This window comes from Garra rufa, chromosome 2 (assembly GCF_049309525.1).
Source record: "Garra rufa chromosome 2, GarRuf1.0, whole genome shotgun sequence".
NCBI classification, from domain to species: Eukaryota; Metazoa; Chordata; class Actinopteri; order Cypriniformes; family Cyprinidae; genus Garra; species Garra rufa.
Window position 1 is genome coordinate 10,967,641 of NC_133362.1, and position 14,953 is coordinate 10,982,593.

The 14,953-nt window shown below is 34.5% G+C and overlaps 1 protein-coding gene across 2 annotated transcripts in view; it reads right to left on the reverse strand.

Moving 5' to 3' along the window:
• Positions 1 to 4,184: 4,184 nt before the first annotated feature.
• ide (insulin-degrading enzyme) overlaps positions 4,185 to 14,953 on the reverse strand; it is a 30,684-nt gene continuing 19,915 nt past the window's right edge. For both annotated transcript variants that reach the window (XM_073833717.1, XM_073833716.1), the window contains exons 16-25: positions 13,432 to 13,542; positions 10,848 to 10,968; positions 10,674 to 10,765; positions 10,284 to 10,395; positions 8,385 to 8,552; positions 7,964 to 8,236; positions 7,817 to 7,878; positions 6,689 to 6,761; positions 6,527 to 6,594; positions 4,185 to 4,876 (exon numbers count right to left, since the gene is read on the reverse strand). In XM_073833717.1, the coding sequence (XP_073689818.1) occupies positions 4,781 to 4,876; positions 6,527 to 6,594; positions 6,689 to 6,761; positions 7,817 to 7,878; positions 7,964 to 8,236; positions 8,385 to 8,552; positions 10,284 to 10,395; positions 10,674 to 10,765; positions 10,848 to 10,968; positions 13,432 to 13,542 (1,176 nt within the window). In that variant the 3' untranslated portion in view covers positions 4,185 to 4,780. The remainder of the gene's footprint in view (positions 4,877 to 6,526; positions 6,595 to 6,688; positions 6,762 to 7,816; positions 7,879 to 7,963; positions 8,237 to 8,384; positions 8,553 to 10,283; positions 10,396 to 10,673; positions 10,766 to 10,847; positions 10,969 to 13,431; positions 13,543 to 14,953) is intronic.

The window sequence follows — 14,953 nt, forward strand, 5'->3', positions numbered from 1 at the left end:
CAAAACCATGGTTAATTTGTGGTTACCATAGTTTAACTTTAGTAATCATGTTTGGGTTTGCTTTGTAAAGTACACAAATATGGTACCAAATGCGTACTTTGAAAACATTAACCTCTGCATACTAATTTTGAAAGCTGAAAATGCATTGCTGTACATTAAGAGAATACTGAAATTATTTTCTATAGTAATCAATAACATAACCGGTAAAGCTGAGCAAAGTGTGCAAGTTATATTACAGGCAGATGAAAAAAGACAAAAACAACTCAAATGAGTTCATACAATTGTTTAATCATGATAAAACACAGAAAGCTCTCCCACAGATACACATTCCCCAGATTCACTTCAAAACCACCTAAACATGAGAGATCTCAAATAAAGAACCATTTCCACCTTAAGCCCATTCCTTTGATTTGGAACAGAATGCAACATCACCTTAAACTTATTCACGCACTGCAACTCTCATTAAATCCTGCTCTTCTAGATTTCTTTACTCTAATATTCTGCCTACTGTTCACCACAGTATGAGCAAAACACGTGTGACATCAGGTTACGGGAGACGGTGAGAACCACAGGCATTCGTTGCAGTAACTGACCTACACAACTCTGAGCTGATTCTAGAACAGTTAAAGGGATTTGGGGTGCAACAAATGCTCAGATTGCATGCGAAATGCATCTTTGGGTTTAAAAGTAATCTAGAAGTTCACCCCACCCATGAAAATAAATACAATAAAGTGTATGTCAGCCTCATGTCATTCCAAACCTGCATTGTCTCTATTTTATGGGGGGGAAAAAAAAAAAAAAAAGAAAAAAAAAGAGCCAAATAAATGATGATATCTCATACAAAAATAAAAACACTTTCATCATTAACTCGCCTTTGATTTCGTTCCAATCCTGTAAGACTTTCTTTCTGTGAAACATAAAAGATGATATTAAAAAAAAAAAAAAAAAAAAAAAAAAAAAGTTTGTCCACACAAGTCAATGGAAGTCAGTGGGGTCTGAAATTGTTTGGACTCAACGTTCTTCAAAATCATTTACAGGTTTGGAACGACATGAGGATGAGTAAAATTACAATTTTCACTTTAGTTAAATATCCCTTAAAACAAAAAGGCTATGAAGCACCAAATGTGTTTTCCATCTAAATTGTTGTGCAATAAATCCAAAATATTTTGAAGCCATATGATAGATTTATGATGAAGACAATTTAAATTATGAAAAACAAAAGCTATGATTTTCAGCTTAAAACCTCATCACAAAGCTTTCAGAATTATTTAATAATTTTAAATTAACTGTAAATTTAATTCATTCATTTTACTTTTATATTTTAATTAGCTTTTGTTTTTATATTTACAGATTTAATTTTAAACGTTAAAGTTTCAGTAATTTGTGAATGTGCTTACATTTTTTTAAATTTCTGTTTAGCGTTTTTCCCCCTTAATTTTAGTAGTTTAACAAACTAATTTTGTATCTTTATTCATGAAGTTCCAAATGATTTGTGCTATGTGATAGTGAAGTCTCAATTGAAGTCAAATGATTCGCAAAACCCACTCCAAAGTCCCGATCTGAATCAAATGATTTGCGACACGTGATTTGAAGTCCCGATCTAAGTCAAACGATTCATAAACTCACTCTGAAGTCTAAAGCAAAATTATTTGACTTAGATCTGAACTTTGCATATCGCGAATCAGTTGATTTCGATTGTGACTTCAATTCACGCATTGTGAATTATTTGATTTGAATCATTTAATTCACAAAATGATTCACAAACCAGTTTCGACCCAAATCAAATGATTCGCTATACGTGAAATCCCCGACTGAATCAAATATGTTACGTGAAGTTCCGATCTAAATCAAATGATTCGCTAAGCAATCTGAAGTCCCAATCTAAATCAAATGATTTATAAACCCACTCCGAAGTTCCGATGTAAATCACGTGAATCGCAATCATAGACTGTTATAAAAAAAAAAAAAAAATTATATAAATATAATAATAATAATAATAATAATAATAATAATAATACGGACGTAGTGTCCGTGATGTCACCCGTAGGTTTTAGAAGAGCCATTTTGAAGCTCATAGTGATGGGATTCGGCAGTCACCATCTTGGAATTACGTCATCATGCGTCACTCCCAGGATAATCGAAAATGGGCAAAGAGGCGGGACATGGGTGGAGCTGGCTGCTGAAACCACACCCACCTAGAACAACAGTGGCAACAGCAGCGGGAATCCACCTGTCACTCAAGTGGCCACTCCCTTAATTATGCAGAATTTTAAGGCTTAATATAACTTAAAACGGATGAGTTATAAAAAAAAAAAAAAAATTTATTCACCCTCCTCACAGTTGACATGAAGGCCGAAATTAGCTATATAGACCAAAACCACTATTTGTACCAGGCTGTAAACATTTTTTTCTGCTGTAAAGTTGGGCATTTTAACACGGGAAGTCTATGGGATTCACTCCCATTTGCGGCCAGTCGATGAATTGCATTTGAAGTCACTTCAGTGTTGGTTTCAATAGAGAGAGCGGGAGGTTGCCGCTTGGTCGCAATACACAATTTAAAATCCCGATCCCAATTTAAAATCCCGAAAAAAAAAAGAAAAAAAAAGAAATTGCGATACACAATCTGATTGGAGCGCTTTAAAGCAGTGAATCATTGCGACGCAATGGTTTAACTAAATCAGAGTTTCGAAAAGCTCTGTTGTAAAACCACTACAAGCAATGTCGAAATTTAATTTAAATTTAATTTAAAATGAATGACTCTAATTTTAAGCGATTCGCTAGCAAAAGCCAGATTAATTTAATGAAGACACTAATCAATCTGAGCGGATCCAGTAAATGAGTCTTCATCCGTTCCTCTTTTCCGTCATTGGCAGTACTACTACTGGTTTAGCCTGCAAGTTTTATGACAATAACTAAAACGGAATAGTTTTTCTTATTTTGCGTGAAAAGATGTGCTTATTGAAAAAATTAAAGACTTATTTCACAGATACACTGTCTTTTAATAATTCAAATACCTATTCAGGAGGAATATTGCCATTTTCAAAAAGGTCAAATTCAAGTATTTCAAGCACTTTAAGCACCTTATATAAACCCTGTAATGATAACAGTGTCACAAAGCTATCAAATGGCTTTAAAAGATTTGAAATACAAAGCACGGCTCATACGGACTACTTCGTCAAACTTTAAAGAGATTATAAAAGAAACAGTCACTTGAATGGAAAAGAACTAATTTCATTTTCCATGCAAAAAAAAAAAAAAGACATACAGGATTGGAGTGCCATGAGAATCAATAAAATGACTAAATTTACATTTCTGGATGAACTATTCTGAACTACTCCTTTAAAATTCCAAAACAAAAAACAAAATCACCAAAACCATTGCAGTGAGATGCCTGAGTATATCCATCTTAGTGGTACAGCCAAACTCATCTAAGAGGCTGATATCAGTTTGTTTTGCTGAGCATGAAACAGTATTCATTATTTTGATGGAGGCGGTATAGCATGGTCGTTGAGTTTCTAAAAAATGCAGCATACAGTTGAGTTGATACGCCTGAGTAAGTCCAGAATAAATCTCAGCACTAGAAACACAAGTGATGGTGAAGACTTGGCTCGAGAAGAGACTAACATACACCTGAGATGAGGACACGCATGGATTACAGACTGACATGTCAGGTAAACTACAGCCTTCAACACGTCACAGGAGGGGTTTCTGAGCACAGACCAAGTCTAGTTCTCGTCTAATCAGTTTCTCAGAACCAAGGTATAGTTTAAGACACTAGTCATAGGTCCTGTAAGTCACATTATTGCTTGTGAGGAGTGCATAATCACAAGTCAAGACATCAGAAGTAAAACAAACCCAGTTAAAGGGGATTTCAGAGTCGGTTTTTCACAACAACTCCTGAAATGTTGTCATGTGGGTAACAATATATGGGCGAGTTGGATCAAATTAAGCATCTTGAAAAAGAATCTGCATCACTCCTGAACGTATTAATGTAAAAATCGCTCGAATAACCAGTGGTGCATAAACGGTTGCGTTCAATGTACTTCAACTTAAAATTCAAATCAAAAATGTCTCAACATTCTTGGAAACCAAAGTGGAATTTGTATTTTGGTTATGACACAAGTTCACAAGAACAAGGTTTTAAAATTATGGATTGTTTAAGGACAAAGTAACTTAAACAAATGAAAAGGATATTAAAAATTGTTTATTATATTTCTTCAACCGCAAATAAAATCAAAGTCCATCAAGTTAACCACCTTGCATTTACAATACTATCCTTAAAGATAAAACTCTGCCAACATGCACAGAAACTAAAAACAACTCAAATCATTTAAATTAAACTTTAAAAAAGGTGCCAGAAAACCTGATCACTGATTAAAATCATCTTAAGGCCAATATTTCATTTCAGGAGAGACTTGATAAATTACATAACAGCCTCTCCAAATGGTTTCTCATGGTTAACAGTGGTGTGAATGAAATGAAACAACAGTTTGAAATGAACCCGAGCGATGAAAACGTGTCGTGGTGGCCAGCGAGTGATTCCTATATTATATAGGGATACAAATGTCCTGACAGAAGCAACATGAAACGCATTGTATGATTTCTTTGTATCTATGAGATATTGGGTGTGCATGTCTGACACAGAGCACAACTAAAAATGTTGCAAGCGGCACCGTCGTGGCCCTGCCTGCTAACACACGCACACAAACACACACTCACGCACAGACAACGGCATTACTGGCTCCATGTATGGGCGTCTTTGACAATCCCATGATGCTGGTCACAGTTTGGCAGCCATGAAATTGATGTGAGGTTTGGTGAGAGGGAACAGCGGCAGACTCCTTTTGAATTCAGTCATATCCTGAACCAATGACGGCTGAAACACACAACACAAAAGTAACACAATGAGTGATTTTTTGAAAGGAAAATGTGAGCACTGTTTGACCAAAAGTTTGGGGTCAATAAATAATTTTTTTTTTTTTTTTTTAAAGAAACTCTTATGCTTACTAAGGCCGCATTTATTTGATAAAATAAACATTAACATTGCATTTTGAAATAAAAAAAAGGTGTTTTTTTTTTTGTGTTTTGTAATTTCACAATTTATTCCTGTGACGCCAAACTGAATTTTCAGCATCATTACTCCAGTCTTAAAGGAGACCTATTATGCCCCTTTTTACAATATGTAATATAAGTCTCAAGTGTCCCCAGAATGTGTTTGTAAAGTTTCAGCTCATAGTACTCCAAAGATCATTTATTATATAATTTTGAAAATAGCCATTTTTAGTGAAAGCAGTAACTTGACGTTTTCATGCATACGTCTTTTCACGCATGCATCTTTAAATCCAAATGAGCTGCGGCTGCTCTCCGCCCCCTTTTCCAGAATAAGGCTGTCACTCACGCTGAAAACATTCGTTTTAAAGCCATATGTGACCTTGGACCACAAAACCAGTAATAAAGGTCAATGTTTTTGTAAATTGAGATTTATACATCATCTGAAAGCAGAATAAATAAGCTTTGATGCATGGTTTGATGTGGACAATATTTGGCTGAGATACAACCATTTGAAAATCTGGAATCTGAGGGTGCATTTAAAAAAAAAAAAAAAAAAAAAAAAAAAAAAAAAAAAGATATTCCAGACACTGGAATACATCAAAATCTTGAGAAAAACCGCCTATAAAGTTGTCTAAATTAAGTTCTTAGCAATGCATATTACTAATCAAAAATTAAGTTGATATATGCAGTAGGAAATTTACAAAATATCTTTATGGAACATCCTAATAACTAGTAATGATTTTTGTTATTAAAGAAAAATAGATAATTTTGACCTATACAATGTACTGTTGGCCACTGATACAAAAATACCCATGCTACTTATGACTGGTTTTGTGGTCCAGGGTCATGTATCAGTTTAAAATTCTGATATAGGGTTTTCAGAGCGCATACATCCGAAGCACGTGCACAGAAAGCGTCCGGCACATGGAATGAGAGTACAAAACTAAGTTCTCTTTCATGTCTTATTGCACTTTAACAAATACACACAACTTACAAAAACAGTTATGTGTGTGAAGGTAAACAGCTGGGAAAGAAATTGCATGCTATAGCAGTGTAATATACAGTGAATAAGTCTACTTCTGAGGCTGGGACTCTAAATAGTGTTCTGTTTTTCTAGATTCTTTGTTGAAGTAGATGTTTGTAAAATGCAGACATGTCTTTACTGTCATTTTTGATCAATTTAATGCATCCTAGCAGAATTAAAGTATTCATTACTTAAAAATCCTACTGACCCCAAACTTTTGAATGGTAAAGTACATGCACAGTAGTCAACATTTGAAGTGGATCCACAAAAAAAAAAAAAAAAATTCTAAGTTGTCCTAAGACAAAAACGGATATTGTTTTGGTTTTAGGACAACATTGATGAAAGGTTTTGATCCACTTCAAATGTTGACTACTTTATACACATTTGTACAGTTTTCTTAGATTTGCATGGGCAAAAATGCACATTATATAGAGATATTCAATGCAGTACCTGAGGAAGTGAGGGGGCAGGAGCCAGATTGACATCATTTTGAGCAGGAAACTCTCCAACCAGTGGACCTGCAGTAAATGCACGGTAAAAAATAAATAAGTCTGCCCTGCTACATCAGTCAGTACAATCAAAACATCTCAACCTTATTGTGTCAGTACTCACAGGAGTCCATCTCTCTTGACAGCACATGCACAGACACTTTGTGTCTTCTGGGGGCATCAATGGCCAACAAGTCCTGGAGAGAACAAACATGATGATTAACCCACAAGACAAGAGAGGAACTGAATTTTTGGAGATCTGAAGATAAATTAGTGTTTGCAAGGGCTGCACTTTATTGAAAGTCAATCTAAATTATGCACTCAAAAACTACTTAACATACTTTGGCGACATATCCAAGATGCTTCCAGAGACCTACCTGCAAAGCTACCTGAAAAACTATGCGCAAATGCACCTAGGGCAAAAGCTGCTTTAAACGCAAAGGATGGTCACAAAATGTTGATTTAATTAATAGAAGTTAAAATTGATAAAGAAGAATTATGACATTTTTGATAGCATCCTCATTTTACAGCATTTTTACACAAGTGCCTAACCCTTTTAACAGTACTGAGGCTTTGCAGGTAGGTTTCTTGAACAAACTGAAACAGAACAAAACCCAGAGGAACTGTGGCAACGTGTCCAAGACGCTTCATGTCATTTCAGACAGACTGGATAATGATGAGAGCAGATCTCCGTGTGGAGCACTGGTTGTTGTCAGACTCCTTGTGCAACTAAATCCTACTGGATTATTACAATTAATGGCAAAAAGAATGTATGGAAATGTAAATTATATTTTTTGATATTTCCTACTGACACACTACAGCAATAGATAAAATAACTGACTGAGGTGAAAATACTAGTGTTCTAATATTTTTGGCCACCACTGTAAATAATAAAAATCTCCCTCCAACCTTACAGAATGTCTAAGCATGTAACTGACAGCAAAGCCCTCACTGAAATATCTGCAAACACCATTGAGGTCCATTTTTTGCATTCATTTGCATACTGAATTGTGACTGGTCTATTTATCGTGCATTTGCCTTTACAAGGCAAAGATGGGGGTATATTGTGTGCGGAATCTCAGCCTTCCTGAAAAGATCTGTTATGCAAATGTCATTCACACAGAGCCAAAATCCTCAAAATCCTAACATTATTATTTCGCTGCAAGCATGGACATTTTCTTCAGGAAATGCAAATCTGGTTATGATTATGCTGCAAGAAACAGTGTGACAACATATTCAGATCATTACCTACCCTGTAAAACTGCATAATGTGTTCCTTTGCCAGTGTCTTCAGGTAAGCCACTTCAATATTATCTAGAGCAGACAAGAAAATCAATGCCAATGATATTAAATCTTCAGATGCTTGATGCTAACATGAGTTTACTTTAGTAACTCTCACCCCTGTCAAAGTTGTACTGTTGGGAGATGATTTCACCCCAGTACTTTGCGCATTCGGCCGCCAGCTTCTTGGGTTTGTCGAGACGACGAATGGCGAGTGCCTGGATGTGTTTCTGAAACGCTTCATCCCCCATCTCTTCCACGCTCTTCTCCATAGTCTTGAGGAAAGCCTCTACTCGAGACTCCAGGTAGTGAGGAGCTTTTTCAGACTGGATGATGAAACGCAGACCTTGCACTCCATTGGCCCTGCGGGGGCCGCTGAACACTATGTAACCTGGTCAGACAGACAGAGAAAGATATAAGTTATGCTTTTAAGAGCAGTGTGAGCAACATGAAGGGTCTTAAACACTTTTGGGTGCAGTCATCACACTGATGGACAAAATTTGTATTTCCACACACAGAGCATTTCTCTTTAGCATTACCCAGCTGTTCTTTGGTGCGTAGCGTGTTGAAGCATGGCTCAGAGATGATTTGACAGAAGAGCTCCAGCAGCATGTTCTCGTGGGTGTTCTGCATGTCAGTCTGATAGTAAATCTCGATTCCACAGTTATTATGAACCTCATTCCTCTGCTGGTAAACATACCAACCACCTGATAACCACAGAGAACTGGACTTAAAACACAAGAACCATGACAAACACGCACAAAAAAAAACAAAAAAAAAAAAAAAAAAAAACACAAATATCATAGACCTCAAATTACACACCACAGATTCAGGTTTACAACCAGTCTTAATTTCTTCATTCCTACTTTGTTCTTATGACGATGAATTGAATCAAGGAATCATGACAGCCCTAATTCCATTAATACGTGTACTCAATTTAAAAGAAATTCTTGACTGCATTTTACCAGTGTCGAGTAACTGGCGAAATACCAGAGGTGACGCATTCCACAGATAAGAATCCAATTAGACCGTTTCGAAAGGCTGCATGATATATTAAACCCATAATAATAATAATAATAATATATTAAAAAAAAACAATGCTATAGCGAATTCACAAACGCTACGATTGAACTAAATAAATATGTCACGTAGGTTTAACATATGCACTGAATTATTTAATTGTTTGCAATTACATGTGTGGAGCATCTCAAACTCCATCTCTGCATATTGGTGTGAGTTTGGGTTTATGAAACTCATCTGGGAACACAACAGCTGCAATTTCATTAGATTCGTAAGGTAAATAGTTTATATACATACGCAAACACAGAACACATCAATATCTTTTTAAACATGCTAACGGTTCATCGCGATTTCAAAATAAAAGCTCAAACCCTTGCTCTGAGTTTACACGTTTTAAATGTCAATATATTATGGACTTTTGAATTAAATGTTTAGCCTATTAAACGAGGATTAGATTGTGCAGTAAAGTGTAAAAACAATTCAAGCTGTTGTCATCCTCTGCAGTCATTTGTTATAATGTGTAATGCATGTTTGCTCTATAGTACATAATACATTGCATTTTAAGATGTTCAATGAAACCATATGATTACTTGCTTTTGATACTTTTTTTAAACTAATTGTTACCTCATTGCTATATATGCATAAGTAGTTTAAAGGGTATGGTTCACTTATTTTCATAAAAATAGACCTAATTACCAGATTACTCGATTAATCGTCAGAATAAATCGACAGAGAGCTCGAATAATCGTTAGAGACAGACCTAGATAGAATAACATTGCATTTATTTATTAAAAAAAAAAAAAAAAACACCACACACAACTTTAATATAAATGTAAAACTTAAATATTTTCTTAATGCTACACAGAATTAAAAAAAGAAGCATCACATACACTGGTATGAAAGTTTAGATTTTTAGGAAGGATTTATTAGAGCCTGTATATTAAACAAAAAAAAAAACTTTCACTTACTGACCTACTAATTTTATAATTTATTTTTTATTATTAAAGCAGGGATGCATTAAAATTAACAAAAATAAGCAGCATAACTGATTTTACCATTGATAAATGCTTCTTAAATGGTTCTTGATCATCAAATCAGCTTTGATCACAGGAATAAACTACAGTAGTCAACATTCGAAGTGGATAAAAAAAAAGTTCATAAAAAGTTGTCCTAAGATAAGAACGGGTATTCTTTTTGGTTTTAGGACAAATTTGATGAAAGGTTTTTATCCACTTCGAATGTTGACTACTGTACATTTTAAAATATACTAAAAAAAAAAATAATAATAATAATACAGCAACATTGTGAAATATTACAATTTAAAATGACTGCTTTCTATTTATCAAATAAGCGCAGCCTTGGTAAACACTTTGAACATTTCTTAATCCCAAACATTGTTTACGATGCTAAGCACTTACCGTCAGGCACCTGCACTTCCCTGTAGCGAATTAGCTGACTCGGTAGAAGGGGTTTAGTGTGAGCATGCTCAATGAGAGTGTCCTCCAACATTTGCATCATGCCCAGAGCAGACTAGAGACAACAGACAGACAGTTAAATAGACCACACTACTCATATTACATATCATCTTGGAAGTAAAGCATTACACCACGTTTTGCCAAATGTGTGAGCTTTTTCAATGAATTTACAATGTAGAAAATAAACCAATTCAAAGATTGTCAAACATAGGTTGTGAACAGTACATTTCATATATATTAACAGGAATAGTTTCAGGCTGTCTAGAGACAGACCTCTCACTCCCCACCTGCCAATTTTGTACGTCATCAAGGAAAAATGCTTTTCATTCAAACCTGTTTGGTGATGTTGCCATGCAGCAGGGCTTCAATGTGTAACCGTGACAACAGCTGCGGTATGAACGCCTTCAGACGAGGTAACGTCACATCTGAGAAACAAAGTCACAGCATGAACACAGATTCAGGAGATCGCTGCGCTCGCTTTCACAAAACAATGAAAGAGCGTCTTACCATCCAGAGAGTCTCTGAGCTCATCTTTGGCCCAGGCCACCTCAGTCATGAGCAGCCGCAGGTAATACATGGCATGCTGGTGAGGCTGCTCAGCGCGGAAGTTATTTAAAGACCTCATGTACTGAAAATCACATACAAGTTTAATTTGAATCACAGTTACAGAGATTTTTTTTCCATAGACAGATCAGTAAACTATAAACGCCTTTTTCCACTTTTTTTCTCAGAATTGCGTGACACAAACTTGCAGTTCTGACTTTTTCCCTCAGAATTGCATGGTAACTCACAAATGCGAGTTTGTATCTTGCAATTCTAACTTTTTCAAATTCTGAGATTTAAACTTGCAATTGACTTTTTCCCCTCAGAATTGAAAGATACAAACTCACATTTGAGAGTTTATACCATGCAATTTTGACTTTTCTTGCAATTGCGAGTTTATATCTCACAATTATAACTATATTATCGAAATGTGAGATATAAACTCACAATTGCAAGTTATAAAGACCCATTTTGAGAGAAAAAAGACTGATGTGTTCTCAGAATTGCACATTTATCTCTCACAATTCTGACTTAACTTGCAATTAGGGATGCACCGAATATTCGGCCACTGAAAATTTTCGGCCAAAAATGGCCCAAAAGTGCATTTTCGGTTTTCGGCCGAAAGATTTTTATCCCCGAAACAGTATGTCGACGCAAACAGAAACTGCGGCCTCCACGTGCTTGTCTGAAGCAACACGGTGCGCGGTGTGGACGTATTTCAGTATATCTGAGAAAGACCCACGGATAGCGATTTGCAAAACTTGTAATGCCGAAATTTCAAGAGGGGGTGTGGCTGCAGTCGTGCGTGCAGCCAGTGATGAGAGCAGAGATCAAGATGTAGCTTTCAGTGAGTGAAAAACAATGGCTTTACGTTGGTGTTACGTCGCAATATTTTAAAGATATGTCTTTTCTATATACTGTATTTTAAAAATATTTATGTTTTAAACCATGGAGGTGAGCCAATGGATATCACACAAGCAACGTGAAAACTGCGCAATATGTTAAAGTGAAAGTAAAAACTGACTGTGCTTTCAGCATCTGATGTGCGTTCTCTCAGAGACAATGAGAGACGATTATACTTAATACGCTGATATTAATTTAGTCCCCTAATATTTTCCTTGTGCCCCAAACATGGTGGGGAAAAAATAAATAAATAAGAAACGTAGTTTGTGTAAGGTTTGTTTTTGAAAGTCTGTTCTTGAAATAAAGCTCTTCATTTTCATTGATGACTGCAGTGTTATTAGGGGTTAAGAAAGTCTTATGATTTCAGGTGGTCTTAAATGTAGGGACTGAAAGACAAGAATTGCGATAAAACTTCAAAAGGCTATCCATTGAATAAATATGAGCGCTGCACGTTTCAAAGTCATTTGCTGCTCTGCTTTGTGTACTAGCATTCTGAAAGTGCCCTTCTGCTGGAAGAGAAACAGAGTTGTAAATGTTAACTGATGGATCCACAAGATAATGCGTTATAAAAATGTAAACAATTTAAACAAAGGCAGTAAAATATATGTGTATGTTATTTAAGTAATATAATACTTGATTGATAATAGTTTAAATTAATATAATTGATTTATTCTTTGAAACTTTAATATTAATTAAATGCCTTGATTTTAGTAAGATTAGTAAACAGTCATAGCCATAAACGCAATGGTACTAATAATTGGCATAATTAATTATTTTGGTGTTTCGGTTTTCGGCCTTGGTTTCCTCTTTTTCGGTTTTGGCCAAGAATTTTAATTTCGGTGCATCCCTACTTGCAATTGCAAGTTATAAAGCCAGAATTGTGAGACATACTCTGAGAAAAATCACAATTGTGGATAAACTCACAATTCTAAGGAAAAAAAAAAATCTGAAACTCACAATTGCAACTTTAACACAATTCTGACTCAATTTTTCAGAAATGCAAGTTTTTTTTCCCTAAGAATTGCAAGTTTGTCTCACAATTCTGACTTTATAACTTACAATTGTGACTTTATATTTTACAATCCTGAGAGAAAAAAAAAAGTCAGAACGGTGAGATGTAAACTTGCATTAGAGACAAAAAGTAAATTGTGAGAAAGCCTCAACCTTTTATTTTTATTCATTGGCGAAAACGGGCTTCTAATACAATACATGCATTGTATTAGATATTCCTTATTTTCACTTAATCTGTTAGTGATGTCTTCATTAATTTATGTTTGAATAAACGATGGCTGTAATACCTTCACAGATCATTACAGATTTTAATGTCTAACAAATTGGAGTAGAACATTTTATTAAAAGGTTGATTTAAAACCTGCCTTGTGTGCAGTTTAAAATGTAACTTTTAATGTCGTGCTTTGAACTGATTATTAAAAACTTTTTTGCCTAAAAAAAAAAAAGAAAAAAAAAAAAGTTTGTTTTGTTGTAAAAACATGGTCAAATGTGTTAAGGAACTGAAAACACAAATCAGCCAACTACAATGTTTAAACTACTATGGAAAACTACAAAGATTTCTGTAAGCATAGATTTGTGGCAATAATCATCAGCCGTTATTGTAAAAGTATCTTGAAGTGTTTGTGTGACTCACCGCTTCTTTAATAATGTCAAAGCGCTTCTCATCAATTTGAAACGTGGCCATTTTCTCAATGATCTTCTTCAGCAGGATGTTTTGTTTGTCACTATAACCCTTGACTGACAGCTGACACACAAAGACACATTAGATATTTATGAGAATGAGTGATAAAAACAAAAAAAGCTCAAGCACTGACTATCTGTCATTGTCTTGCTTTTGTAAAATGTGTGACATTCAGAATGGAAGACAATCTAGACAAACACAAAGCTTGGCACAGATGCATGAGCTAATGCAAAAAAGACTAAAACAACATTACAATTCAAAAGTTACATCTTCAGACAACCATCAATGCAGTGCATTCAGATTGGGATTAATGTGTGCAAACAGTAAGTAGTAAGTGAATCACAATAAGTGAGGTTACGAGCAACCCAGCTTTGCCACGCCATCCTAACATCAGTCGGCTGTTTTATTTCTGATATTAACATCCATCTCAGCTGATCCCATCCAGTGATGGGAAAGCTACTTAAAGCAACTTGGGAAGACAAAGCTGAAGCAGCTAAAAAGTTAAGATACCCATTAAGACAAGACACTACATGTACTGGTAAATGTTGTGATTGAGCTATTTTGCTTCCATAAGGTGTCTTCTTTCAGGCTAGTGGAAAGAAAAGATCCAAAATGCACATTTAAGGATTTATTACACTTTTTCTCTTTGCATCTTTAGATTTGAGTTAAAATACTCACCCAGTCAAAGGTTTTTGGACAGTAAGATTTTTAATGTTTTTTTAAAATAAGTACCTTCTGCTCACCAAGCCTGCATTTATTTGATTCAAAGCAAAACAGCAAAAATTTTAGAATATTTTTACCATTTAAATTAACCAATTTCTATTTGAATATATCTTAAAATGGAATTTATTCCTGTGATCAAAGCTAAATTTTCAGAATCATTACTCCACTTTTTAGTGTCTTTCAGAAATCATTCTTATATGCTGATTTGGTGTTCAAGACACATTTATTATCAATATTTAAAACAGTTGAGTAAAATTTTTTTCAGGATTCTTTGATGAATACAAAGTTCAGCATTTATCTGAAATAAGCTTTTGTAACATTATACACTATACCATTTTCTTGGAAAGGAATTAACACTTTGGCAAGGATGCTTTAAACTGAAATAAATTTAAAGCTCAATTTTTGATATATATATATATATATATATATATATATATATATATATATATATATATATATATATATATATATATATATATATATATATATATATATATATATATATATATATATATACACACATTTTTAATCATAAGTGACGATAAATGCTGTTCTTAACTTTATTCAAAGAAACCTGACAGAAAAAAAAAGAAAAAAAAAAAACACAAACTACTCTTGCTGCTCAAAAACATAAACATTGAAAACAGCAATCAAAATATTCGATTTTTGAAGGATCATGTGACTGGAGCAATGATCCTAAAAAAAAAAAAAAAAAAAACAGCATTGAAATCACAAATTTAATATATTTAAA